At 34.2% G+C, this 27,757-nt stretch overlaps 1 protein-coding gene across 3 annotated transcripts in view; it reads left to right on the top strand.

The window, feature by feature from the left end:
• Positions 1–27,757, top strand: part of ASCC3 (activating signal cointegrator 1 complex subunit 3) — a 340,865-nt gene that overhangs the window by 186,075 nt on the left and 127,033 nt on the right. For all 3 annotated transcript variants that reach the window (XM_026002925.2, XM_026002927.2, XM_026002926.2), the window contains exons 15-18: positions 18,264–18,455; positions 18,753–18,977; positions 24,491–24,610; positions 27,324–27,488. In XM_026002925.2, coding sequence (XP_025858710.2) covers positions 18,264–18,455; positions 18,753–18,977; positions 24,491–24,610; positions 27,324–27,488 — 702 coding nt within the window. The remainder of the gene's footprint in view (positions 1–18,263; positions 18,456–18,752; positions 18,978–24,490; positions 24,611–27,323; positions 27,489–27,757) is intronic.

Here is a 27,757-nt window from a genome sequence, read left to right as displayed (position 1 = left end):
TGAAATTCACAAACATTTATTAATAAGTACATGTTTTCAAGAAACATTGTCCTGCTCACTATTATATTCCCAGCCTTTCATATAATATTTGGCTGATAGTAGGTACCCCCAAATTACTTTCTTTCGCCTTTGTTCCTATGAGACAAACATTATGAGATGGCCTCACTTTAATTTTCTCATTTGATCTACACCACTGTTCTGTTCTTAGAGATTCTTATCCCCGTTTTATAGATAAGGAAACTGGAACTGAAAGAATAATTTTCTTGGAGAAGGCCAAGTAACAAGTAGTAGAGCTATGATTTCATCAGTCTGACTCCAAAGCCTGCCCTTTTTACCACGCTCCATCCTAAATGTTCAAAACCAAATCCGATCTGCACTTTCTAAAGCATTTAGGGCTTTGAGGCTTTTTGTTCTTTTTGTTTTTGTTTTTGTTTCTAATCAAATGGAAGAACATTTCTGCAGCCTAACCATATCCTTCATTTCTGCTAAAGAGAGATTAAAAAAACTTGTCCCCTCCGTGGTGGTGGATATGATTTTATACCAAAAGATAAGGTAATCTTTCTGAATACTTTATCTTGAAGCTCCAAATTTTAGATTGTTCTTCTAGTGCTAGCTGTATTCTTATTTCTTTAAGTTCCTTTTGAACTTGAATGGTATTAACATTCTAGCAGTTCTGAGGAGCTATTATCATGATGATAGGAGATATTCTTTCCCATGTTTTTGAAAAATGAGAAATCAAGTACTCAAAACATTAAAATAAAATTAGAAGGTAAATTTGCTATGGTAGTACATAGAAATTTAGCCTCATGACTCCTGTTAATGGAAATACAGCTAAATCCCTACCATGCCATGCTAGTATTATACTCTTAAGTGTTTAATGTAACCATGTCAGTTCCTGACTTAGCAATTATGATTCTTAAAAGCATTTCTTCACAATTTTATTCAATACTCTAACTTTATTTGTATAAATAATAAGTAAAATTATATTGGGGAAGTTCTCCTTTTCTTTCCGTGTGTGTGTGTGTGTGTGTAACAAGACTGTGCCTTAGCCACAGTCGAAAATGAGTCTTTTCTTCCCACTAAGTAACAATATATTTTAGGACTCCTCATATCATTCCCAAATTTTTATATAAAATTAACCATCATTTGGAAAACAAACTATATTTCCAAATTGTCCACTGAAACAAGAAAATAGGGAAAGAAAAATGAAAGAGTAGCTTAAACTAGGGATGGAGCTCACATTCCTCTATGGGGAAGGGAGTATCTCAGCATTTCCAAATGTGGCCCAGAGCAAGAGTTCACTTTAAACCTCTGCTTACAACTTCCCCTCTAGAAGCTTGGGACACCTGGGTGGCTCAACAGTTGAGTGTCTGCCTTCTGCTCAGGGCTTGATCCCTGGGTCCAGGATCAAGTTCCGCATCAGACTCCATTCAGGGAGCCTGCTTCTCCCTCTGCCGATGTCTCTGCCCCTCTCTGTGTCTCTCATGAATAAATAAATAAAATCTTTAATAAAAAGAAGAAGAAGAAGCCTTGCAGCCTTAAATACCTAAATGTTTCTGAAACTTAATTTCTGTTCTATCAAATGGAATAATGATAGGGTAAATAACACCTATTCTAGTAGTTAACTATGAGAAACAAATGGAATAATATATGAGTTGTTTTGGAAAATGAACAATGATAAAACATTACATATACTATAGAAATCTACTTTGAGAAAGTATACATTAGAAAATGTAGCTAAATTTAATATATACTTAGAAAATAAATATCAATAACTAAATTTTAAAATGGTACAAAGATAATGACTTATATGAACAACTTTCCCTAATTTACCCTGCATATTTTTTGCTGTCCCACACAAAGATATTAAGAAACCACTATTTTCTGTAAGGTACAACATAAGGAATAGTCATAAGCAGCTTAGGTTTATAGAAGTAAAACATTAGGGATGCAGATATTTTCTTTATTAAGCCATTATTTTCAATTATGATTTAATTTCAAGTTGAATGAATATTTCAATTAGAATCTTCAGATTTGGTTTCACTTGGAATCTCAGTCAAATAAATTCTTCCCTTTAGGGACAAGTTTTTAACAGGCTTTAAATATTCTAGTACTGGGATGAGTATTTCCACTCCTTCCTGTACAGTTTTTCTTTGACTTACAGGTACTGATATGTGATTTGACTTTTTATAATTAGTGATATCAGGAATTTTCCTTATAGGTAGAAATGGTCTATCATGCAATAAGCCTAATGAATATAGTTATTGGAAATATCTATTAAAACAGAACTCTATGAAAAATCCAATAATAACATGGTCCCTCAAGCTACCTTAATCATTTTTTGATATTTTTATTGTTATCTAGATCTACCAACTATTTCCTTGTTTTTTTTCATAGGTTCTCCTTAGCCTTTGCCTAAATTAATGAATATGGCAGTAAATTTCCTTTAATCAAAGACAACCATGACAAATTCGTAACTATCAAAAGCTACATTTTACTAAAAACAATCTGTCTTTAAAAATGTTTAATCATACAATATATACAATACATGCTGCTTCCCTTTTTGGATTTCACTATCCATCTGAGTCCTTTGCTGGCGTCAAGCGCTTAGCCTCTGCTGACTCTGGCCTGAAGCAGTCACAGGCTCTGATATCTCGAAGGTCTTCACAATCTCCTCCCAGTCACGGTAGCTCAAAGCTATAATTAATTTCCTAAATTAAGGAAATTTGACTTTGGTATAAGTTATCTGATCCTTAATATTAATAGCTTTATTTCTGCCTTAGCAGTTTTTACAGTCAGTATGGCCAAATAAAATTAGAATTACTCTTCCTGGTGTAGTTGACATCTACTAGCTAAAGACAGTAGCAGATGCCTAACAGACCCCTTTCTCTTATTTTTTTGTTTAAATATATGCAAAATGTTTCTGAGTTTATTCTTTCCTTAACCATGTCACCTCATTTATTTTTGGACGTTAATATAGTAATTTTAGTGTTATAACATTGTTGTAACTGTATAGGAAGAGTGTCAAAAATGTATTAATATTTTAAATAAAACCAAATAAAATTAATAAAAAAAATAGAACTGAGGATTTAACTGAATTTTTGAAAGCATGACTTTTCTGTTTTCAAAGGGAAATAGCCCCTTGAGGAATACAGGCTTTGGATCCAGGCAAATCTGGACATTAATCTGGACTCAGGCACTGTAATACAACCTATTTTAATATCCTTGAGCCACAATTTCACCATAAACAAGGTGGCAAGAATACCTATATCTTAAGATTTTTGTAATAAATAAGGTAATGTATCCTGCCTAATATATTGTAGACACTCTATAAATGGTTACATATGTACTTTAAAGGGAGAAAAGATGATAACGTCAAAGAATGACAGATGTAACAACATTTAAATTTGAAGCTTTGGACAACAAAAAAATAATACATTGAGTTGTAAAAGACAATAACAGGTTGGGGAAAATATTAGTAACTATATTTTTATAGTATTAGTATCTACATCTTTATGTGTATATTCATCTTTATTTTGTACTTATTAAAGTTTAATAACTAAAACATGAAATTTTCAGTAAATAAATGAGCAAGGAGAAGAAAAAGGTAAACTGAAATAAAAAATAATTGGAAATATATTGCAAATTAACAGACTTAAACAGATTTAAATTACTCTTAAACCTAATAAATCTTTAAAGACTAAAACTGACAATGTCTATTTTTAACGATGATTTGAGGATTTGGTACATTTCTAAGTTTCCTGTGGCAATGAATGGTTCAGTCCTTTAAAAAAAAAAAACATTTTGGTAATATATGTTAAGAGCCATGAGGAGCTTCCAGATCCTTTGGCCATGAAATTCTAAACCTGTAAATCTTTCCAAGGACAGATGAAAAAGAAAAGGAAAATACATGAACACATTATAATGGAAAAAAATGCAGCATAAGTATCCAACAGCAGGGGAATTTTTAAAAGTATGAACAGCAATTCAATTAAATATTATATACCTAGTGAGAACAATTATTATAAAGTATATAATAAGACGTCCAGTTCTAAATTACCTGTCAGTTTTAATTCAATTGATCAAATTTCTTGTGCCACAGAAAATAAGTAGCAAAACAAGGTGGAGTTTCTCTGTCTTTAAGACACAGGGAATATTGCGGAGGATTTAGGAATACATAATAAGGAAAGCAAAATATGATAAATAACATAAGAGAAACATAAAAACTTCAAGGAGGAAAAGTAGATTAATTCAAACCAGTGATCTTGTATCTCAATCTGCAGCAATAAGGGTAAAGGGCATTCCAAGGAAAGAAGAAAGGGAACATAAGCAAAGGAAACCACAAGATATATTTGGACAATGAGAGTATTCCCTTTTCACTGGAGTATGTGATGCACGAAGGGCTTGGCATATATATTTTGGTCAGTATGTTGAGGACCTTAAATCATAAGCTTAAGCACTTGGACTTTATATGCAGTAAGGAGCTATTGAAGACTGTGGAAGAGACAAGTTATATGACTAGAATTCAGGTGCAGATAAGTAGGACTCATTTTCCTCCATGCAGGGGGAAATCCCATGGTTCAGGTGTTCATTTCAGTCTAATGGATGGCTGACTTTGAGTAAAGGAGACTCTTCCTAAGGGACATGGAAAATGACATTGGAATCTTATTCTTACTATTTTTGTTATTACCTTTAAGTAAATTTTGATTACAGCAATTTTTATTCTTATGCTTAAAGATGTATTTTAGAAGCATAAAGTAAAATTTTTTACAACAAATGTATATATATCTTGTTAAGGAACCATGCCGTTTTGGAAACTGTTAATTGGAATATTGTTCTCTCATATGAAAATACTTTAGTAGGAGAAGAGCTCTAAAGACATATAGATTAAATAGCTAACGTTATTAAATCCTTAGAGATACAGAGATTTATACTAATAAAATTTAAAGATCAAAATCCCATTTCACAATGTGATTTTTTTACTGTTATTTTGGCTTTTATGGCCAAATGGAAATAATAGGTATAAAGAATGCAATTTTAGATGAGATTTCCTTTTGTTAATTAAGGTGCTCTCTCTGGAATGCTAAATTATTTCTGTGTAATTGGGTTACAGTAATATTAGGGTAACCTATGTGGAAACCAAGACCATCTTTCAAGGGTTTTAACACAGACAAAGCACCTGGTACTTCCTTTCTTTTAAGTTACAGCAAATAATTAGCACAGCCAGAATCACATATAAAAATTGGCTATGGGGAATTAGGTTATTCTGTGTCCTTGTGAATTGATTATATATCTATAAGCCTCAGTTTTTAGTGATGGTTACTTGGTGAATATTTACTGAATGTAAGCTAGTTTCTGGTCACTGTGGTAGATCAATAGATACCAAGCTAGGAAACTCTGCTGTCAGCCTGTTTACAGTGGATTGAAGAAGACTGTCATATCAGTTAGGATTCAGTAAAGGAAACAAACGACTCTAGGTCCATTTAAAATAAAAAAGAATCTTGTACAAGAAATTAGGTACTTCCTAATGTTGATAAGATTGGAGAAGTAGAAGTTAGGGGCTACCATTAAAACTATTGAATTTAATCCAGCTACTATGATGGTGATCCAGGAGTTGCCAAACCACAGCTACTAATATACATGTCTTTTCAATACTCAGGAACACACTGGAAAACTAAGTTTTGAATGTGTGATACATCTGTTAAAATCTTCAACTGTCATTTCTCCCATATCTTGTTTACCAGCAAAATACAATAGCAGGAAGATGGTTTTCTGTTAACTTCCACCATCCAGATCTTACACAAGTGCATCTGATTAGCAGAATTGATTTTTGCCTCCAGGACCCTGCTTACAAAAAAATCTGGGAAATACAGTTTTTACCTTCTGACCCATGCAATACAGGAAGGCTCATAGAACGATCTGGGAGTTGGGTGCTGATTAATACTCTTTGCTTTAATTGAGGAAGAAAAAGTACCTGCCCCTTTACTCTTATGGAACTTACGTTCTAGAAGGACAGTGTAATTAATCACCTAATTAAATAATTTAATTACATTTGTAATAAATAATAAAGAGGGACAGAATTGCTAGGGGAAAATAAAATTAGAGGATCTGATTTAGACTGATGGTGTGAAGTCTTGGCTAAGAAAATACAGTTGAAGCTGAGATTTGAAGGTTAGATCACAAAGCAAAGAACAGCAGAAAAGTATTCTAGCAAAAGGCTCTGACATCAGAAAAGCAATAGCACATTGAAGGAAGTAGATAAAAGTCAAAGTGACTAAAACATAGAGGTGCCTGGGTAGCTCAGTTGATTAAACATCTGACTTTTGTTTTCTGCTCAAGTCATGATCTCAGGGTGTGAAATTAGGCTCTGTGCTCAGCAGGGAGTCTGATTCAAGATTTTTTTCTCCCTCTGCCCCTACCCCTCCCTATATGTGTAAACATTCTCTCTCTCTCAAATAAATAACTCTTTTTTAAAAGATGACTGAAACAGAAAATGATAAGGAGTTGCAAATGGTATCTTTGTGGCATAAGATGAATCTAATGTTATAGACAAAAGTCAGATCATGAGGACCTTTGTATATCATGTTACATATCTGGTGTTTTATCTTAAAAGCAATGGATTGTTATTAGAGAAGTTGGGAAAGGAGGGTGACACCATCACCAAATTGTATTTGTAAATAAGATCACGTTACATCCAGGCAAAGCAAGAGAGTATTGGGAAGACCATTTGAAGATGTGGATTCATTAGAGGAATATTTGAGAAATAAAATTGCTAGGACTTGCTGGTTAATAAGATATGGAAGATTGAGGAAGAGATCTAGAAGTTTTCTAGCTTCTAAAAATGTCTGTTTTACATTGTCGAGTATGTAGTTGGGTCATTTATGAAGGAAAAGGATAGAGAAGGATTACTTTAGAGGGAAGGTGTGGATCTTGGATTCTATATGGATATGCTGAGTTTTGATGCCTGTGATACTTAGAAACTAGAGTAAGCATTGGATAGATATATCGATCTAATATATCAGAAGCAGTCTGTTTTGGAGTGGGAAGACTGGGAGTGGATGTGAGTGATTAAAGAGCACAGAACCGGGATCCCTGGGTGGCGCAGCGGTTTGGCGCCTGCCTTTGGCCCAGGGCGCGATCCTGGAGACCCGGGATCGAATCCCACATCGGGCTCCCGGTGCATGGAGCCTGCTTCTCCCTCTGCCTGTGTCTCTGCCTCTCTCTCTCTCTCTCTCTGTGACTATCATAAATAAATAAAAATTAAAAAATAAATAAATAAATAAATAAATAAATAAATAAATAAATAAAGAGCACAGAACCTTGGAGCGCCTGTGTGGCTTACTGTTGAGCTTTTGACTCTTAATTTCAGTTAAGGTCATGATCTCAGGGTCTTAGGATCAAGCCCTGTTCAGGCTCCTCACCAATGGGGAGCCTGCTTCAGGATTCTCTCTCTCCCTCTGCCCCCACTCCTGCATGTGCTCACACTCTCTCTCCCTAAAATAAGTAACTAAATCTTTAAAAAACAAAAAAGAGCACAGGACCGATTTTGAGGAATTCTGGTATTAGATAGAGAAGGATGAGCCAACAAAGCACCTTCCAAGGCATTGACCTAAACCCAAAGGAGTATACTGTCATAGAGGCAAGGAAAGAGTGTTTCAGAGTGAAGTGATCATCTATACAGAGTACCACTGTGAGTAGTCAAGTAATATAAGGACTGCAAACAATTCATTGTATTTAACAAAATGCAAGATACTGGTGACTTTGGAGTTTTGTTTTTTTTTAAAAAAAAGAATTTATTTATTTATGAGAGACACAGAGAGAGTGACAGAGACATAGAGGGAGAAGTTGGCTCCCCACAGGGAGCCCAATGTGGGTCTTGATCCTGAGACCTGGGATCACGCCCTGAGCCAAAAGCAGATGCTCAACTGCTAAGCTACCCAGGCATCCCTAGAGCTTTCTTTAATTCACTTAGTGAAGAGCAAAAAATAGATTGTCATCTCATGAATGCAGAAATAGAAAATTCAAGTATGGACACTGATTTTGAGAATTTAATTTATATACAACTGAAAAAGGGATGATATCTAGGAAATACGAAGTAGTACCTAGAAAGATAGACATATTCTTTGCAAAGTGGAAGTAGCATGTTTGTATTTTATGGGAGCTGTTCAAGAGAGAATGAGAAGGGATTGCAATTGATTAGCTATTCATATAGAAAAGGAACCACAGATAATATAAGAGTCCTGAGAAGTCAAGAGATATGGGATCTAAAGAACAAGTATATTTTCCTTATATAGGAGTTAGTGTACTTCTGTTAAAACAGAAGGGAAAAATTTTTAAAATGGGTTCTGATGCAAATAGGTTTTAGGTTTACAGCAGGAAGATGAGGGTTCCTGCCCTCGTCTTTTGTATTTTCTTTATGAAGTCAATATTAAGGTCATCTTAGAATCAAGGGTAATAATGTAGTTAGAAGTTTGTAGAGGAAAAATATAGACCTATTATAGACCTTGTGAGACATGTGAAAATAAATTGACTCCAAAGACATTGTATAATCACTGTCCAGTGTTAAGGGCTTGTTAAGATTGTGATCATGGATTTAGAGTGGTTTAAGTTGCACCTGTATATATTTTTTCTTAAACATTAGCCACCTTAGGTTTTCCAAGTTTAGCATTTTTCCAGTCAGATATGACAAAAGGGCAAATAAGTTTAAGAAATTAGTGGGAGTGTGATTAAAATGTTGAGCTCTGCTTTCTAAGCTGGAGAAAGAGCAAGAGGAAAGTCTGGGTAAGAGGAATAGAAGCAGGTGCTGCTGATGAATAGAAAAGTAGAGGAATTGTGATCTCGAAGTGTCATTGATGATAAAGAATAGACTTAGAAAAATTGGGCAAGCTTGAAATATACAAAGCTTTGATCAGAAGTTGAGATGTTTGTCTAGTGATTTTGGAAGTGGTACAATTGTGAGTTGATGACAAAGCCTAGAAATAATAATTGATGTAGCTGAAGTGGGACAGAGGAGATGTCACTGGAAAGGAGGGTGTCAAGGAACTGAAGAGTGAGTGTTTTGGGTGTACACATGGAAAATACTGTCACCTAGGATGATGGCAGGAATGGGATGGAGAGAAAGACTAGGAGCCCATAGGTGTCAAGTCTTCATCGGATAAGATTAAATGACAGGTGGCATAGATTGACTAGGCCTTAAAAGAGCAGGAGTTTTTATTTTAAAAAATGAGTACATAATTGGAAATGGTGATGAGGAAAAGAGATATCGTCTCTTGGGCAGCCCTGGTGGCTCAGCGGTTTAGTGCCGCCTTCAGCCCAAGGCATGATCCTGGAGACCTGGGATTGAGTCCCATGTCAGGCTCCCTACATGGAGCCTGTTTCTCCCTCTCCCTGTGTCTCTGCCTCTCTCTCTCTCTCTCTGTGTGTCTCTCATAAATAAATACATAAAGTTTATTAAAAAAAAAAAGAGAGAGAGATCGTCTCTCACCTCTTGAGAGGGCTGGATGGGAGGCAGAGTCCATAGACAGTCAGGTTTCGGCTAAGGTGAGGTAATAGAAGATGATATAGTTTGCTGATCATTGCGTGGCAATTCAGAGAGGAGAGCAAGGAATTCCATATCCTAAGGTGCAGAAGTAATAGAGAAGGTAAGGAACTGAGTCAAGAACAAAGAAATAGAGAAGCCCGGGTGGCTCAGCGGTTTAGTGCCACCTTCAGCCTGGAGACCCAGGATCGAGTCCCGCGTCGGGCTCCCAACATGGAGCCTGCTTCTCCTTCTGCCTGTGTCTCTGCCTCTCTCTCTCTCTCTCTCTCTCTCTCTCTCTGTGTGTCTCTCAAATAAATAAATAAATAAATAATCTTTAAAAAAGAGCAAAGAAATACCAAATATTTGGGAGATGTTTGTACAATAGAGAAATTGGTTTCCCATTAACTGTTCCTATGCCAGGTATCAGAATCTGAAACTACGGCCCTAAAACTTTTAACATGATCATCAGAAATTCTGATCATAGTTTTAGTGAGTTGATCTAGTGACTATATGACTAGTGGACCTTATCCTGAGAACAGGAGTGGGAGAGATTATGTATTTCCTTCTGACAGCCTCATGGAGGACCGAGTATTACATGACTTGGTATAGATGTCAATAGAACCAATTTTAGATGTCTCCAAGAATAATGCTTAAAGTGGAGCAAGAACTTTGAAGGAGAGAGATGGGTGAGGGAAAATTGCATATTATATTCCTTAGATCTCTAAACTCCTTTGTCAAAAGAGAAGCCAGGTACTGTTTTATGTTCCTAAGTAAGCAGGTCTACTTTCTTGTGTTGATTATCTTTATAAACATTGAAGGATAAAAATAGCACTTACCAAGATAAGAATTTTACAGTATTTTTTTCTGCCATTAATAATGCATTCTCACTAATGATTGTGAGAATGAATGACATCACTTGGAAGAAGATATTTGCTTCCTGGTTAAATTTTAGTTTTTCTAATGGTAGTTAAGTTGTTCCTTCTTAATGGATTTGATATCATCCACATTAAAGCATATCTTATCAAGACAAATAACCTTGGAAGGCTTACAAACATCACTGTAAATTAGTTACGCAATTTTGTCATGCTTTTTCATCAAGGGCTTGCATCTTAACTGAAGTTCTTATGTTGCTTCTGTATATTTTTGGTCTTATTGGAAAAAAAATCTGTTTTCCTTTAATAACCTCAATTGCTTGTTGTTAATGTTTTTTTTTAATTATGTTTCTAATTCCTGTATTTGTGTTAATTTGAATGTCAGCTTGGGGAAGTGGTGACATTTTAATCTTACTCATTTTTAAAAGTACTCACACTGACTTCCAATCTCATGGATAAGACAAAGATATGTAAGATCATGGAAGGAAGCCATGCATGCTTTCACTGAGGGAAAAGATTTTGTACTCTCTGTGCGCTAATAGATTATCTTAGCAGTTGTTCATTCCATTCTAATTTTACTGACAATAGAGCCCTTTATAGGAAGTTCACTTGTGAAAAGTAGAAATATAAAGTCAGAGAAAACCAAACTCAAACAATTCTTAAACGAAGCACCTGACTTCCTTTACCTTTTCACAGTTCATGCTCTTTTGTGCCGTATTTCCATGTGCAGAAACACTTATCCAGTTAATATACTATTAGGTCTTGAATGGCTTCCTTGGAGAATCCAGTGCTGATCATTTAGAGAATGTGAACGAGATGAATCCTATTTCTGCAGCTATTCAGAGGATAGTAAAGCCTGATCCAGGTAGTGCTCACCCTGTGAAGCCAGTTGGAAAAGCAGTGATTGTTTTGATACTTCAGAAAGCATCTCATGATAAACAAGTTAAGCTCTATAACTCATGGTCTTAACCATCTCTTCTCCATTCATTTCTCTAAAAGAAATTCCTCTTAAAAAGCCTTTGTTTGTAAGGAAAGATTTTATGCAATGACCCATTATATGTATTTGCATGTATGTTTTAGTGTAAACAGATTTGATCATGTTATAAGCACTCTCATGTCTCTTGTAGCAATACATAGTGAAAATGTTTCCAAATTAGCACAGGAGATCTGATTCATTCTTATAACAACTTCATAGTATGGCATAATGTGCACACTATCTTAATTCATTTACCCAGTCCTATCTTTATGGACACTTTTGTTGTTTCCAATTATTTTTTATTGTAAACAGTGCTGTAGCAAACATTCTTGCTCATACTCTTGGCAGTTGCAGTAATGTCTATTGGGATAATCCCTAGCAGTGGAATTTATACATCAACATGGTGCAGGCATTTAAAATTTTGGCAAACAGTTTCAAATTGACCACTAGGGAGATGGTTGCAATTTACATTTCCTTAAGCAGCAACTTTCTCCCACGTGACTTTACTCTGGACAGCATCAAGTTTTTGAGTTTAAAAAAATGGTACTTCATTATTATTTTGACTGACATTTCTTTAATTTTAAATAAAGCTGAGCGTCTTCCATATTGACCACTTAAATTCCTTTTTTTCTTTTTTTGTAATTTGCTTATTTGTACCTAGGATCTATTGTATGTATATTAAATTGTATGCACTGTCATCTGTGTTAGACATTTTCTTCCTAGTTAACTTTTGAGTTTTATTTGTTCATAAATATTTTTACTTTGTAGAAATTTTTTATCAACTTACTTATAGTCTTTGAGCTTTTTTCTTGCTTATAAAGGCCATACCTATTTTATCCATAATTTCCTCCAGCCTTTTTAACTTTCATTCCATTTTTATTATTAAATCTTTGTTCTATCTGGAATTTATTCCATATAGGAATGGACCCATTACCTTTTTCTGAATAATCCCTGTTTCTTTCATTGATTTTAAATTTTAATATAACACAGAATTCTCATATTTGCCTGAGTCAATTTCAGGACTTCTTTTCTGTTTCATTGATCTTCTCTGGTATCCAACTGGTTTCTTATTGTTACTATAATATCTTTAGTACCTGGGCTATAGTCATCCTGATTATTCTTCAATTTTAGATTTTTTCCTGAATAAATATGCAGGTTTACTTTTCAGGATGAACTTGAATAAAACCTCATATTCATGTTTTAGTTGAGTTAATGCCTTAAGTTAGTGGGAATTGGCATTGTTACCAAGACAAGTTATCTCATCTCAAAATCAAAGCATGTCATTTCATTTACTGAATATGTTCATATAAATAGAAGTATAATGCCCTTGAATTCTAAGGTTAAATTGTACTTAGTTGTGGTGTATTATTTTAATGCTTTGATGAATTCTGTTTTCTAAAGTTCTTTACCACTTAGATTGATATACATAAGGGAGATTTCTCTGTTTTATTCTGTTTTCTGCTGCTTTATCAGATTTATATGTCAGTGCTATTTCACTGCTTCTGTAAGATTAATTTTGAGGCTTTCCTTCCATTTCTATGCCCTAGGGACTTTTAATAGTATTAGAATTAATTTGTCTTTAAAAGTTTGAAAGTCCAGATGTTTGATAAGTTTTAAATTTTCTTTCATTGCTTTTATTATTTTACAACTTTCTATCACTTGTAGGATAAATGTTATAAAGTATTTCCTTAAGACCATCCATCCCAGTTTTTTAAATGGTATGGATTGATTTTACAAAGTACTCTTTTCTGATTGTTTTAAACTGTGATATATTTCTGAACATTTGCTTTTTTTACATGACGAATTTTGTGTCTTTGTACTTCTGCTGTTGTACTTGTGTACAACTGTCTATCTTCTTTTAAAGTGTAGACAGTAAATATTTTAAGCCTGTGGAAATATGATGTCTGTCACAATTACTCAACTGCAGCCATAGATAATATGTAAACAAATTAATATAGCTATGTTCCGATAAAACTTTATGTACAAAACAGACATTTGGCACATAGTTTGCCAACTCCTGTTCTTGCCAGCAATAGCCATTGGTGATTTTTATTTTTTTTCTTTCAAAATAAGATTTTTTGTGTTTGCTTACCCATTTCACAAATTTTAAATCATTAGATTCTATTTTAACTTTATTAGAGTATCTACTTTTTGTTTTTCTTTGGTTTTGTTATACTTTCATTTTTCTAACTCTTGAGTTAGATATTAATTTACTTATTATATTCTTATTTAGTTAAATATTTCAGGTATGATATTTTCTGAGAGCATTGAGTTTACTGTGTCCTATAAGTTTGATGTGTGGTGTTTTCATTCGTTTTCAGACTTATGCAATTTTAGTTTTTATTTTTTCCTTTGTTGTTTAAGAAAGTCAAGATATGGGCAGCCAGGGTGGCTCAGCAGTTTAGCGCTGCCTTAGGCCCAGGGTGTGATCTTGGAGACCCAGGATCGAGTCCCACGTCGGATTCCGGCATGGAGCCTGCTTCTCCGTCTGCCTGTGTCTCTGCCTCTCTTTCTCTTTCTGTGCCTCTCATGAATAAATAAATAATATCTTTAAAAAAAAAAAAAGAAAGAAAGTCAAGCTAGGGACACCTGGGTGGTTCAGTGGTTGAGCGTCTGCCTTCGGCTCAGGGCGTGATCCCAGAGTTCGAGGACTGAGTCCCAGGTCGGGCTCCTTGCATGGAGCCTGCTGCTCTCTTTCTGCATCCATCTCTCTCTCTCTCTGTCTGTCTCTCTCTGTGTCTCTCATGAATAAATAAATAAAATCTTGAAAAATGAAGATAAGAAAGATACATATATAAATTTACAGCTATGTGTTGGAGTCATTAATTATTCTGTTCAAATGTTTTACACCTGATTCAATACTTGGTCACATCTCTCTCTACCAAATGCTACACTAGAGTAATAAACCTTACTGATCACCCTTAGCTCTCTCCTGCTCAGAAACCTTGAGAGGTTTTCTACTTTATTCAAAATAAAAGCCAAAATCTTTATAATGGGTGTCCTTAAACTCATGTTACAGACTGAATCTTCTTTCCACCTTCCAAGGCGTAAGCATTGGCTCTCCTGATCCTACTTTTCTTATCACATATTTAATGCATCAAAGTATGCATGAATAAACTAGAAACAGCCCTAATTCTTTCCTTCCTTTCTACCTCCCTTCCTAGGCAGTCACCCAATTTTCCTTACTGTATAGCCTGCTCTCACCCTGACTTTATGTAGTATCTCTATTTCCTGTCTCCATCTTCTCACTGGAACTGTTCATAGCTCCATCCCCGCTCATCTCCATCTTCTCGTCCTTAGCAGAACTGTGAAGTCACCTCTCTAAACAACATATCTGGTACTGTTTAAGAACTTTACTTGGCCCTTTTCCTCCTGTGCTTGGGACCATATAAAGCCTGACCGAGTCCTCCTTTCCAGCATCATTTTCTTGCATTCACCGAATACCTTCTGAACATAATGTGCTTCAGACACACAGTATTCTTTGCTAGTTCTGGCTTTTATACTTGTTTATCCTGCTGCATACTGTACCACATGTAGCAGTGTATCACTTGTCTTTCAAGATACATTTCACATTTTATGTAAAGATTTCTTTGATGGAACTAGCAGATCATTGATTCATTCATTCCAGAAATGGGCAGTAAGTACTAGCTGTGCAAGTGCTAGTGGGACAAACACAAACCACAATGTCATTCCTCCCCTCATTTCAGCTTTGTACATTTACTTCTATTAGAAACATACCATGTTTTATAGAAGTCACTTCTGTATGGGTCTTTCTTTCCATTCTGCAGATTACTCAAAGCTCAAATTTTGTCTTCAATTTCTTTGTATTTCTAGGATCCAGTACATGATAAACAGCTGGTTTGTATTTAAATTACCCTCTCTTTGGCCCTTTACAGTGCCTTTTTTTTTTTTTGTCACTGTCATGTTTTATAAATTTGTTAGATACATTTCTTAGGAGTGCAAATAATTTAGTACAATAATTAAGTTGTATAGCACTAAATAGAATCATATGGTCAAATTATACAGTTGTACTATACATAGATGGATAAAAATAATCACTCCAGGTATCTTCCTGTAAGAAACTATAGTCCTTCAACTTTTGTGTATATCAGAATAACTTGAGGAGCTGATTAGAAATGTGTATCCAAGAACATGAAAAGATGTTTCACATCAGTAGTCTACATTAGGAAAATGTAGATAAAACCACAGTGGGATAACACTACATATCTCTTACAATAGCTAAAATAAAAAATAATGACAGTCTTAAAAGCAGACAAGCACGGGAGGTAATTGGAATTCTAATATATTGGTGATGAAAATACATATGGTACAACCACTCTGAAAATGGTTTGACAATTTTCGTAAAAATAAGCATATATATTTTACCAGATGATCCAGCAATCACATTCCTGGTAATTACTTTAGAGGAATTAAAATATATTCTCTTACATACATGCATACACGCACATACACATACAGAAACTTCATGTGGAGATCCATAGAGACACTCTATTCATAATTACCCAAAGTGGAAACAACTCAAACATCCTTCAGTGGGTGATTGGATTCACAAAATATCCATCCATACCATAGAATTATAGTCAGCAGTAAAAAGGAATGAACTATCAGTACAACTTAGATAAATCTCAAAGGTATCAAACTGGGTAAAAGAAACTAGCCTCAAAATTTATTTATTTAAAAAAATACTGTTTTGTTCAATTCAATAACATTCTTGAAGTCATGAAACCATGAGGATGGAGAACAGAACATTGGTTGCCAGGGGCTGTGAGTGGGGAGGTTTAACTATAAAGGAATAACATGAGGAAATTTTAGGGTAAAAGAACTGTCTTGTATCCTGACTATGGTGATCATTACACAAATTGAACATATGTTAAAATTTATAGAACCATATACACAAAAAGGAAAAACTGAATTTTTTCTGTATGATTTTTAAAATAGGATTTATAAAAGCACATATCTCCAGGCCTGATTCCCAAGGATTCTAGTTTATTTGTTCTATGAGCAACTCAAATTTATTTTAGAATTGCTGTCACTTCAAATCTCTACTGAACCAATTAAAAAGCAATGGCACAATATATTAGCAAGAATGGAGACAAAAGAGAAGTTACCCCTGTTGCCTCTAACAGGCTGACCACACTGCACAAAAATAAAACAAGAATATACTCTTCATGAAACTTGGAAAAGAAAGTCTTTTTGGTCTATGTGTATTTTGTTCAGGACCCTACAAGGCTTAGAATGTGTTTAAGTTGTTATTTACCTGGATGGCCACTAGATGGAGTGGTTTGTTAATGTATTTCGGTTTCATATATGCAGCAGATTTCACGGAGGGCTGTTTTCTTAGATCACTTCTTTAGTTAATTGTTATTAACTTAGAAGTTTAAATTCTTTTAAGATTTTATTCATTCATTCATGAGATACACGGAGAGAGAGGCAGAGACGTAGACAGAGGGAGACAGACTTGATCCCAGCACCCCGGGATCACAACCTGAACCAAAGGCAGACGCTCAACCTCTAAGCCACCAAGGTGCCCAGAAATTTAAAATTTTAAGTGAGTTTAGGGGTAGTCAATATGACAAAATCTATAGTAGGACCCCAGGCTCCTGAAATCCCGCTCCCTGCCAGTGTAGTGCTCCTTACAAAAGAACTATGGAAAACTCTTTAAAAAGAAACTGGGAAAATGTTGATAATAAAAGTTTTAGAACAATAGCAAGCAAACACAGAACATGATGCCCAAATAGGAGCTTTTTTTTAAATATAGACTTTATAAAGATTTATTTATTTGAGAGAGAGAGAACACACACATGAGCAGGGGGAGGGCAGAGGGAGAAGGAGAAAGAATCTCAAGCAGACTCCTCACGAGCACAGACACACTTTGGGTCTCAATGGATCCCACACCAGGAGATCATAACCTTGGCCAAAATCAAGTGTTGGATGTTTAACTGACTGAGCCACCCAGGCGCCCCCAAACAGGAGCTTTGATTACATAAACACTTCATTATGTTAATCTAAAGACTAATTTTGCAGAGACATTTTCTCCATTTTTATTGAGTCTTAGTGAATTTTTTAAATATTATGCTTATATGAATTACAGATATGTGGATCAAATACCACCTCTGAGCTCAGACCGGGTGAAAGAACAGACACCAAAAGTGAAGTTAGTATATTCAGGGCATTGTAAAGTTGAGAAACTAAGATGGGTGATCAGTGTCCATCAAAAATCACCAAGAACACACCTCTCGGTGAACACAGTTGGGTTTATTGGGTCATTGCAATGAGGAAGAGTGCATGCACTGGAAAATCAGGGCATCTCAGGAAGTTAGGGGAAAAGTCTTCCAGGGAGTAGGTCGTGTATAGAAAATATAAAGACCCTGGTGAAGTGGATGTGGATTTATCAAAAAGGGACTTAGAGAAAATTTCAACCCTAGTTGCTGGCGTTGGTTCATGAGGTTAGGGGTAAGAATAATTTCTGTAGACTCTTGCACTGTAAGAACTATGGCTTTTACTCCAAATGAGTTGGGAAAACATAAGTTTCTTTTTTTTTTATTTATGCTTTTTTTAATAGAATATTTTTGATTTTGGAAGGATAGGAAACAGGTAATAATGATTGATTGCAAGGCTTAGTGAAAGAGATTTACTTTTAACTTCATTCCTCTTGGATTTTATGTCATGTTGGGGATTACCTATGTTTTTAGATAAAATATTGTTTTTAACAATTTTATACAGAACATTATATACTAAGTAAGACTTAGCAAGATCTTAATACACTTAATTGTATGCTTTCTTTGATAAAGTCCTTGAATAAAAAAATGCTAAATAACAATTACTTGTAAATGCTAAGTAATGCTCCTTTATGTCTTATTGATATCTACCCCAGGTGCAGAAGTCAAGAAATAAACAAGTACGAGAATTATTTCCAGATGGTTTTAGTATTCATCATGCGGGAATGCTTCGGCAGGACAGAAATTTGGTTGAAAACTTGTTTTCTAATGGGCATATCAAAGTTCTGGTCTGTACAGCTACATTAGCCTGGGGTGTCAATCTTCCTGCTCATGCTGTTATTATTAAGGTAATAACTTATATTACATAGATTTGTGTGTCTTAAACCTGTGGATTGGTTTTTAAGAAAAATACTGCTATTTGGCTATTTCATTGGCTTCAAATTTTATTCATATAAGGTCAGAATTATTTTCTCCAAAAAAATCTAGTTTATATTGTGAAAATTTAACTCTATCACAGATGATGAAAGGATTAGTTAAAGTACACTTTTGAGATCTTGCCATATTTGCCTAATTTCAGTGTTCAGCTCATCAGGATTATATTTGTGTGTGTTTATGTAAATTCTTATTAACTTTTCCTCATCTAGGGAACACAAATATATGCTGCAAAAAGAGGCTCCTTTGTTGACCTTGGAATTTTAGATGTCATGCAGATATTTGGTCGAGCTGGAAGACCACAATTTGACAGATTTGGGGAAGGAATCATCATAACAACACATGACAAACTCAGCCATTACCTCACTTTGCTCACTCAACAAAACCCAATTGAGAGTCAGTTTCTGGAAAGCCTTGCAGATAACCTAAATGCAGAGGTAAGATCCAGTGAACAAAAGATTGGAATAGAGTCATCAGCTGAAAAAATGACCAAGTAAATATAAGGTTGAATAGATTGTATTCTGTAGTATTCAGGAATATAGCTTACGCCATCACATGGTCATGAGGCACAACAGACTAACAATATTGTCGATTAATTCAAAACAGTATAGGATGCAAGTGATAACCAACAGTACTATTTGCTAAGAGTGTACTTTTAAACTGTGGGGTTTTGTTACAGGCCAGAAATCTAGCCAAAGCTATACAAACTAGAAAAACAGAAATAGTAGTAACACCTGCTATATTTGTTTGTACTTCTATAGTTTTTATAACGTTTATAAAGCCCTTTTATGTTAGGTCATTTGATTAACCTTGTTTTACGGAATAGAATTGCTTAAATTGAGCTACAGTATTACAGTTTGTTTCATGTGTGTATATGCATTTTGTGTTAAGATTTAAATAGCAGACTCTGGAAGTCTAGGTATCATATTAACTGGTAAAGAGAATAAACATTCTTAATTTAAGAGTCTGTGTGTCAAACATTCAAATGAAGTTTCCCTGTTTTCATGATATTTTTAATTGTTGCCCTGGCATTCAATACTTTCCTACTTCTCTATCCTTGCTTATCTTTAAAATGGACTCAAATAATTTTTTTAAGTAGATGGGATATAGATGATGGGATATAAATGAAGTAAATGTTAAATAGACAAATAAATGAAGAAATGCAACATTTGCAATCAAATATTACTTGTTGTGTACAAGTCCTGTATCAGTTACTTCTAAAGAGCTTGTAAAATTTCACTTATATTCTGTTCATTATTTACAACTCTTTAGAGGATCCAGAGCACATTCACTATGCAGTCTCCTCTGTTAAGGAGCAGATAGTCCAAACAGGGAGTAAAAGCTACAAAAACACAGTGCAATAATGTTGGAAAGTGATAATTTCTGTAGAAGGAGTCAACAGAATGAGAAAATACTTTTGGTCACAGGCTATTAGGAAAGGCTTGGTTCATGAAGATGGCAAAAGTTGATCTGGGATCAGAAGACTAGGGGTTTGGAAGATTAGATTAGAAGTTAGAAGTCATAAAAAAAAAAGAAGTTAGAAGTCATGAAGGATGCTGATCTCTAAGAGCATAATTACAAGAAAATAAAAAATATTGGAAGTAAATTTTGACTCTAAAGAAAATGTTATTGTAGCTCAATTTCAATCCCCATCACCTGCTGTGATTGCATGGTTTAAATAGCTAGGTCCTGGGTCAACAGTATCTCTGAAAGCATAATCTATTGTATAGATCTATTCTACAGTCTGTAAAAAAGAGTTCATTTCCTTAACAATGAAACTATTTGGTCAAGCCCTGAAAAATTAAAAATAGATTATAGTCCATAGATTTACCTCATATTCATAAAGTACTTATTAGGTACATCATTTTCAGAAATGTCAACTAACTATAACCATAATTCTGTTTAATGCCATAAAAGGCATTTAAATAATGAAATAGATACCTTGAAATTTTTAGCTCATTTAGTGAAGTACAGACCATTACTAAAACTTTTTTCTCATATTTTGGTCTACTTGGAATAGCTCCCAAATATTTTTTCTTGTTAAGGAAACAAATTCCCTTAAATTATGGTTGAATATGAAATTAAATTTGATAATCTGTGGAAATCAAGTGTGAAATTAGTTTATAAAGTGAATGTGTGCTGTGTTCTTAAGGTAATGGAATTTTAAGTCTTTAGACTCCCCAAATCTTTGCAAAACTGTTCAGTGGCAGTGATCAACGTAAAGGTTATGTTAGATTAGGAATATTGCCTCTGCCAATATCTTTTATAACATGAATATCTATTCTGACCATTAGTTTAGAAGAACTGAAGAAAATATTATGTTAAATAATACAAACATTTTATGAGACAAATTTGCTGATTGATACCTAATGGGGCTGATTCTCTAATGCTAACGCCAAAAGGTCGCAAGTCTCAACCCTGTAATAAAGCCACTTAATTTTGCACTGAGAGAAACACTGAGGCATGTTTGAGGCTTATTAAATTGTCTTTAGCAGACATTACTGGGTACCTACTCTGTATTAGCCCTCTGTAGTATCTACTTTATTTTTTCTAATTTATTTATTCATGAGAGACACAGATAGAGAGGCCTAGGCAGAGGGAGAAGCAGGCTTGTTGCATGGAGCCTGATGTGGAACTCAATCCCAGAACTCTGGGATCATACCCTGAGCTGAAGGCAGATGCTCAGCCACTGAGCCACCCAGGCGTCCCTGTAGTATATACTTTAAAATATGTTAATTTTTCGGTAACCGTACACATATGCAATATGGAATCTTTTTTATCTCTGCAGGACATAGTATAAACACCTTGTCCTTGGATTTAAGGCTTCCATAGTCTGACCAGCATTCCCAGTACTTTTCCTGCTTACTCTCCAACACATGTCATCTGCCCCAAAACAGACTCTCCTTCTACTCACTTTACCTATAAAGTCCCAATTTTCCCATTTATGAAATAGGGACAGTCTCATTGGATTGTTGTGAAAATTTACTAAGCGCCTGTGCCAAGCTGGTATTTAGTAAATGATTTGTATCACTTACCATTGTCTCATGGTCCCTTGATACTCAGTCCTACTTATACTTACTGCCAGCTTGCAAATCCTAGCTGAATAAATACATGAATGTTTTTCTCAACATATTTACTAAAGGATACATACACATTAATGATTATTATATTTATTTATTTCATTTTTAGATTATTTTAACCAGTTTAAGAAAACAAACACACAAGAAAGCAATTAAGACAACCTTAAAGACTCAAGTTTAAACACATAAATTAGGTACAAAGTGATACTTTTGGTGTTACTTCTAAATTACCAAATTTCGGGGCAACCCCAGTGGCTCAGCAGTTTAGCACCGCCTTCAGTCCAGGGCATGATCCTGGAGACCCCGGATCAAGTCCCACGTCGGGCTCCCTGCATGGAGCCTGCTTCTCCCTCTGCCTGTGTTTCTGCCTCTCTGTGTGTCTTTCATGAATAAATAAATAAAATCTTAAAATAAATAAATAACCAAATTTCGTGTGAATTTGTTTTTTCTGCTTAACAGAACATAAAACTCTACTATACTGTATATTTAATGGCACTTTTATAAGTTTCTTATGTTAGGTATTTTTAAGTAAAATAATTTTTGAATATGTATTACAGGCTAGGTGCTGTGGACGGTAGTTTCATGTGTGTCATCTTAATTAATTACGTGTGTCTCACCTACATGACTAGACAACTTTTTGAGACCAAGGATCATGCTCTATTTACTCCCATATCCATTGTGCTTTACATAATACTGACTTGTACTGACTTACGGTATGATTATTGAGATGAATGGCTGTATGGCAAAGAGATTTGAAAAATACCTGTTTTTATTATAAAAAGCTCCTGTACTACATAGCCACTAGGTGACAGCAGATATTTACAAGTAAATTTTTGTCTTTGTCACTAGGTGGCATTCAAAGATTAATCTAGAAAAATGATGTAGTCTGGAATTTACGTCCATTTTTCAGGGTAGTCTGTTTCTTTGGGTGAACATTTAGAAGACTTGAATGACTTGGTCTACTCTCTGATACCCACTTCCTCCTTTCCTTTATTTTATCATTAATAGCAGTGGGTACTTATTAATGTTAATTTACTGAATTTGATTTTGAAAATAATAGTGAGCTATTTCATCCTTTATAAAATTTTCTACTCTTAGCAGTCATGTGATACTATTTTAAAATATCTATAGCATAAAGGAATCCACACAGCTTTTGCTGTCAAATAATAGAATCACAAATGGGAGGTACTCTCAGATTTTTAGCTATATCATTGAACTAGTTTCCTTTACTTCAACAAGCTGGAAAATGTTTTACCTGTCTCTTTGTTAAATATTTGGGGAGTGTGGCACAACTCCCTTATTAGTTATATTTTAGTCTTAATATGAAGAATATCATTTTGTAGAAAATTTTACAGTTCATATTTTAGGAAATGTATATATTTGCCTATATTATGAATGACTTAGTCATATGTAAGAAGATTATGAAGATCTAATTGACATAGGACCTTGTGTAAGTTTAAAGCTTACAATGAGATGGTTTGATATATGTACATATTGTGTAATATTTACCACAATGAAGTTAGTAAACATATTCACTTCACGTAATAACCGTTTTGCTGTTATTGTTTTCATGAGAACATTGTAGCTCTGCTCTCATAGCAAATTTCAGGTATACAATACAGTATTATTAACTGTAGTTACCATGATGTGCATTACATACCCCCAACTTATTCATTTTAGAACTGAAAGTTTATACCTTTGACCAACATCTCTCCATTTCCTCCACCCCTCAACTCCTGGCAACCACCATTCTACTCTTGTTTCTATGACTTCAATGTTTTTAGAATCCATGTATAAGTGAAACCCGATAGTGTTTGTCTTTCTCTGACTTATTTTTTTTTTAAGATTTTATTTATTTATCCATGCAAGACACAGAGAAAGAGGCAGAGACACAGGCAGAGGGAGACTCCTGCAGGGAGCCCAACATCAGGGGACTCCAGGATCATGTCCTGGGCCGAAGGAGGCGCTAAACCACTGAGCCACCCAGGCTGCCCTCTCTGACTTATTTTAAGTTAGTATAAATTTAAAGTGAATTAAGGAGAACCTGCCTTATCATTTTCACTGCAGTCATTTCTCTTTTGTAATAACTAATAGTATGATATAATAGTAGAATGATATTTCTGTACTGCTAAAGCTCATCTTCGTGAGCATCCACATTTATTTCACAAAAATTAGTTATACAGAATTAAAAATTATAGGAATAAATCAAACATAAAAGTTTTATTTTCTTTAATATTCAGTGCTAAAATGAAAGAGTTAGTTTTCCTTTTTTTCTCCTAATATGTAATAGTTTAGGTAGAATGCATCTCTCCTTCGATTAAATATTAAGAAATTTGATTTTTTTTCAGCCAGATGTACTGGGAAAAATTATACAACTATGAAATCTCACAACTTGCATGAATTTTTAAATTAAGGAACACTAAGTAAATGATCACCTATAGATGTAGTGGCTAAGGAAATATATTTTTAAGAAAGCTTTTCATTGCATTTTAGTTTTAATACCACTTTCTAAGAATCCTTTCTCTTTATTACACAGCTTTTCTATGTCATTATTGTGTTTTTAAATTAAATCTTTCAATGCTATGTGGAGTGAAACTCTGTTTATAGAGAAAAATAGTCAAATGGCATAATATGGAGTAGATTCAGTTTTGAAACATAGCCTCTCCAATGTACTGTTCTCAATTAAATGAGGCAGGACTGATGTTTAACTAATTGGAGAAGTGTCATGTGCAGTAATTGTACTTAACTTTCTTTTAAATACAGTATAATGATGTATTTTAACTTAACTTTTGACAAAATGGCCTTTGATGTAATGTTTGTATCCAACTTTAACGCATTAGTTTAATTTTTGTTATATTTTTGCTTTGCAGATTGCTCTGGGAACAGTGACTAATGTGGAGGAAGCAGTGAAGTGGATAAGTTACACTTACCTTTATGTACGGATGAGAGCAAATCCATTAGTTTATGGGATCAGTCACAAGGCTTATCAGGTAGAAAACTCATCTATTAAAAAGAAAATCAAACCTTCTTTTTTGGTTCTGTAATATTTTTATGATATGAGGATAAATATTTGCTACTTCTGCATCATCTGAATAGAATTAGGCACCTGGAAGAAAAACAGAAAGCTTTAGTCTTTTTTAGGAAACACAAAGGAAAATTAAATTTGCTGCCTGTAATTATTTCACTCTATTTATGTCTCTTTTCTCACTGATACCAAAAAGTTAATCTTTATTTTATTATGAATATATTATTCAGGTACATTTCCATTTGATATTAATATTTTTTAAAAACTAAGTTTTTAAAAACTGTAATGAATTAGGTTTTAAAGTAAACCAGATGTGAGGAAAATTATAGATCCCTTTTAATAATAACTTATGTCTTAGGAAGTATGTTCCTCTTATCACATCCCTTATAAGCACTTATTCCTAAATTAAAAGATGGTGTTAATGAGTATTAGCAGTATCCGCAGGCTGGCCACCCCCCAGGTTGGGCTGGTTGAGTATCCTTTTGAAAGGCTCACTCTCAAGCATGACTAGGAGCCTCTGGAGACCAGCAGCTTTTGAGGGGCTCCTCTGGCACCCCCACGCCCACCCCCCAGTGCCTGGGCTTATGCCTGAACCTTTTCCCCTGTAGCCACTAGGCAGATTTTTAACCATCCTGGACCAGATGGAGACAATAAAGCTTTTTGCAGCAAAAAAAAAGTTGGGAGGTGTGGATTAATTCCGCTGAGCATGGTAACAAAATCGGATGTATGTTGTCCCACCTCTTCCTCTGCACATTCGAGTTATGTGGTCCACGTGGCTTACAGACCCTGTGAGATCTTGTCCTTTCTTTAGAACTCTGCTTTATACAATGTAAATGCTTCCTAATTACAGATAAAATCAGTTGTCTAATGAAAACATTATTTCACCATTGTCATATAGATATTCACTACTGTTAAGTCAAAATAGCAAAGTTGAATTGAACTCATAATTAGTTTTCCTCCATTTACTATCCACCTAGCTTCTGTATATATTCCATTGTATCATCAAAGGACTCGACAATCTTTTTTGTCATTTTTCTTTTTCCTGTGCTATAGATTCTGCCATGGAAAAATGGAAACTTGAAGGCTCAGGAGGAAAAAAAGTCATCTTGTTACAAATATGGGCTCATGAAAATAGGGACATTGTGAAAGTATTCTGATGGGGTAGAAGAAGGCAGAGAACAACATATATGTTTATGGGCTAAGCCATTGCAAATATTGGGTCAAAATAAACATATCAATGATTTTTTAAGTACTAGATTAGTATCAGAAGTCATTTTTGTATGATTTTGTAGTATAAAGAGTTTTTTTTTTCTTTTTTTTTTAAGATTTTATTTATCTTAAAATAAATAGGAGAGAGGCAGAGACACAGGCAGAGGGAGAAGCAGGCTCCATTCAGGGAGCCCAACGTGGGATTCGATCCCGGGTTTCCACTGCTAAACCGCTGAGCCACTTGGGCTGCCCTTTTTTTTCCTTTTGAGATGGTCTTATTCTCTTTAGAATTCAGAGACTCTTGTTTTTTTAATTTTCTTTTTTACTTACATATTTATATTTTATTAGTAGGAATTTATAGCCATAAAACTCATGTGAACTAATACAAATTATGTTATCCATCATATTAATGGTTTAGAACATGTAATGAATAAAATAGTTTTATACAATAAACTTGATACATACAGTACATCGTTTATAGCAAATATTTATGACTTTTGTATTTGCTAATGGTTTTTTATTCCATCATCCCTACATTTGACTTTCCTTTGCCTCATTTTTCTGGTTTTTACATTTATTTTAGCTATATTTGGTGTATGAATAAGCTACCATCAAAGTCTAAGTGAGAATGAATTGTAGAAGTATTAATTCATTAATTGATTTCTAAAGAATTTTTATACTCCCCTCCCTTTCCTTTAAATGTCATATTTATTCCTCATGACGAAAGCATGACCTTTAGGCCTTGGAGTATATGCCTGTATACATGTATACATGCACACACATGTTCACACATCACAATATTTAAGAATTTTTGTTAATATCTTGTGTTAAATGTCCTTTCTATATAGAAAGAGGCTATTAGATAATGATTTCCAAACTATTCAAATATATCTTATGAACTTCATCTTACTCTTTGCTTCTATTATTATTATTATTATTATGGACAAAGTGGTTCTTTCTATCAGCAGTTATGAAAACTGCTAGAACACTAAAGTCTTACTCTTGAAAGGATAATTATGCATTTATTTGTTTATATCTTTAACAGAGGAAATCATCCTCACTGTAAGTTCACTAAATAATTGATGAAGTAGAAATATGGCTTGATATTTTAAAATCCCTATTTTAGTGTTGGACAGAGAAGACAGATTGTTTTACTAATATCTGATTTCTGATCTTTATATTCTTAAAGATTATAAGACCGTTTAAGAATTTCATATTCTAAAATATTACCTAAAGATAACATAAAATTAATAATCTTCATGAATTTTTAAGGCTTACTTTATTTAACAGATTAAAATATTTTCTAATTATGTTCTAAATTTATAAAAATGTACTTCTTTAAAAATTATAATTTTATTCTAACTAAAGCATCAACAGAAAATTTTAATTTTCATATATACATATATATTTGTAAATGATGACTCTCTAAAGAAGTAGTCAAGCATTTACATATATTTTTTTCCCTACAGGTTGACCCAACATTAGCAAAGCATCGAGAGCAGTTGGTCATTGAAGTTGGTCGAAAACTAGACAAAGCTCGGATGATTCGTTTTGAAGAGCGAACTGGATATTTTTCCTCAACTGACTTGGGTAGAACCGCCAGCCACTACTATATTAAATACAACACCATTGAGGTATTATACCAAGTGGAACAAATACAATATGTTCTTAGATGTAAATACTTTCTAGACTTCAAAATATTGTATTAATGCAAAATAATAGAAGCAACTAATAGAACAAAGTGCATTTAACTTATATGAATTAAATAACATGCTAAATAAACACAAAAGAAAAATAAGACTTTAAATAATAAGGACCCTTTTGCTGTTCAATGAGTATATCCTGGTCAGTAGACACACCTGAGCCTAAAACATTGAGCATGTGGGTAAGGCCTGTGGAATGA

This window comes from Vulpes vulpes, chromosome 1 (assembly GCF_048418805.1).
Source record: "Vulpes vulpes isolate BD-2025 chromosome 1, VulVul3, whole genome shotgun sequence".
Lineage (NCBI taxonomy): Eukaryota > Metazoa > Chordata > Mammalia > Carnivora > Canidae > Vulpes > Vulpes vulpes.
Note: the sequence above shows the minus strand (reverse complement) of the source record. Positions and strands in the feature narration are given on the sequence as shown.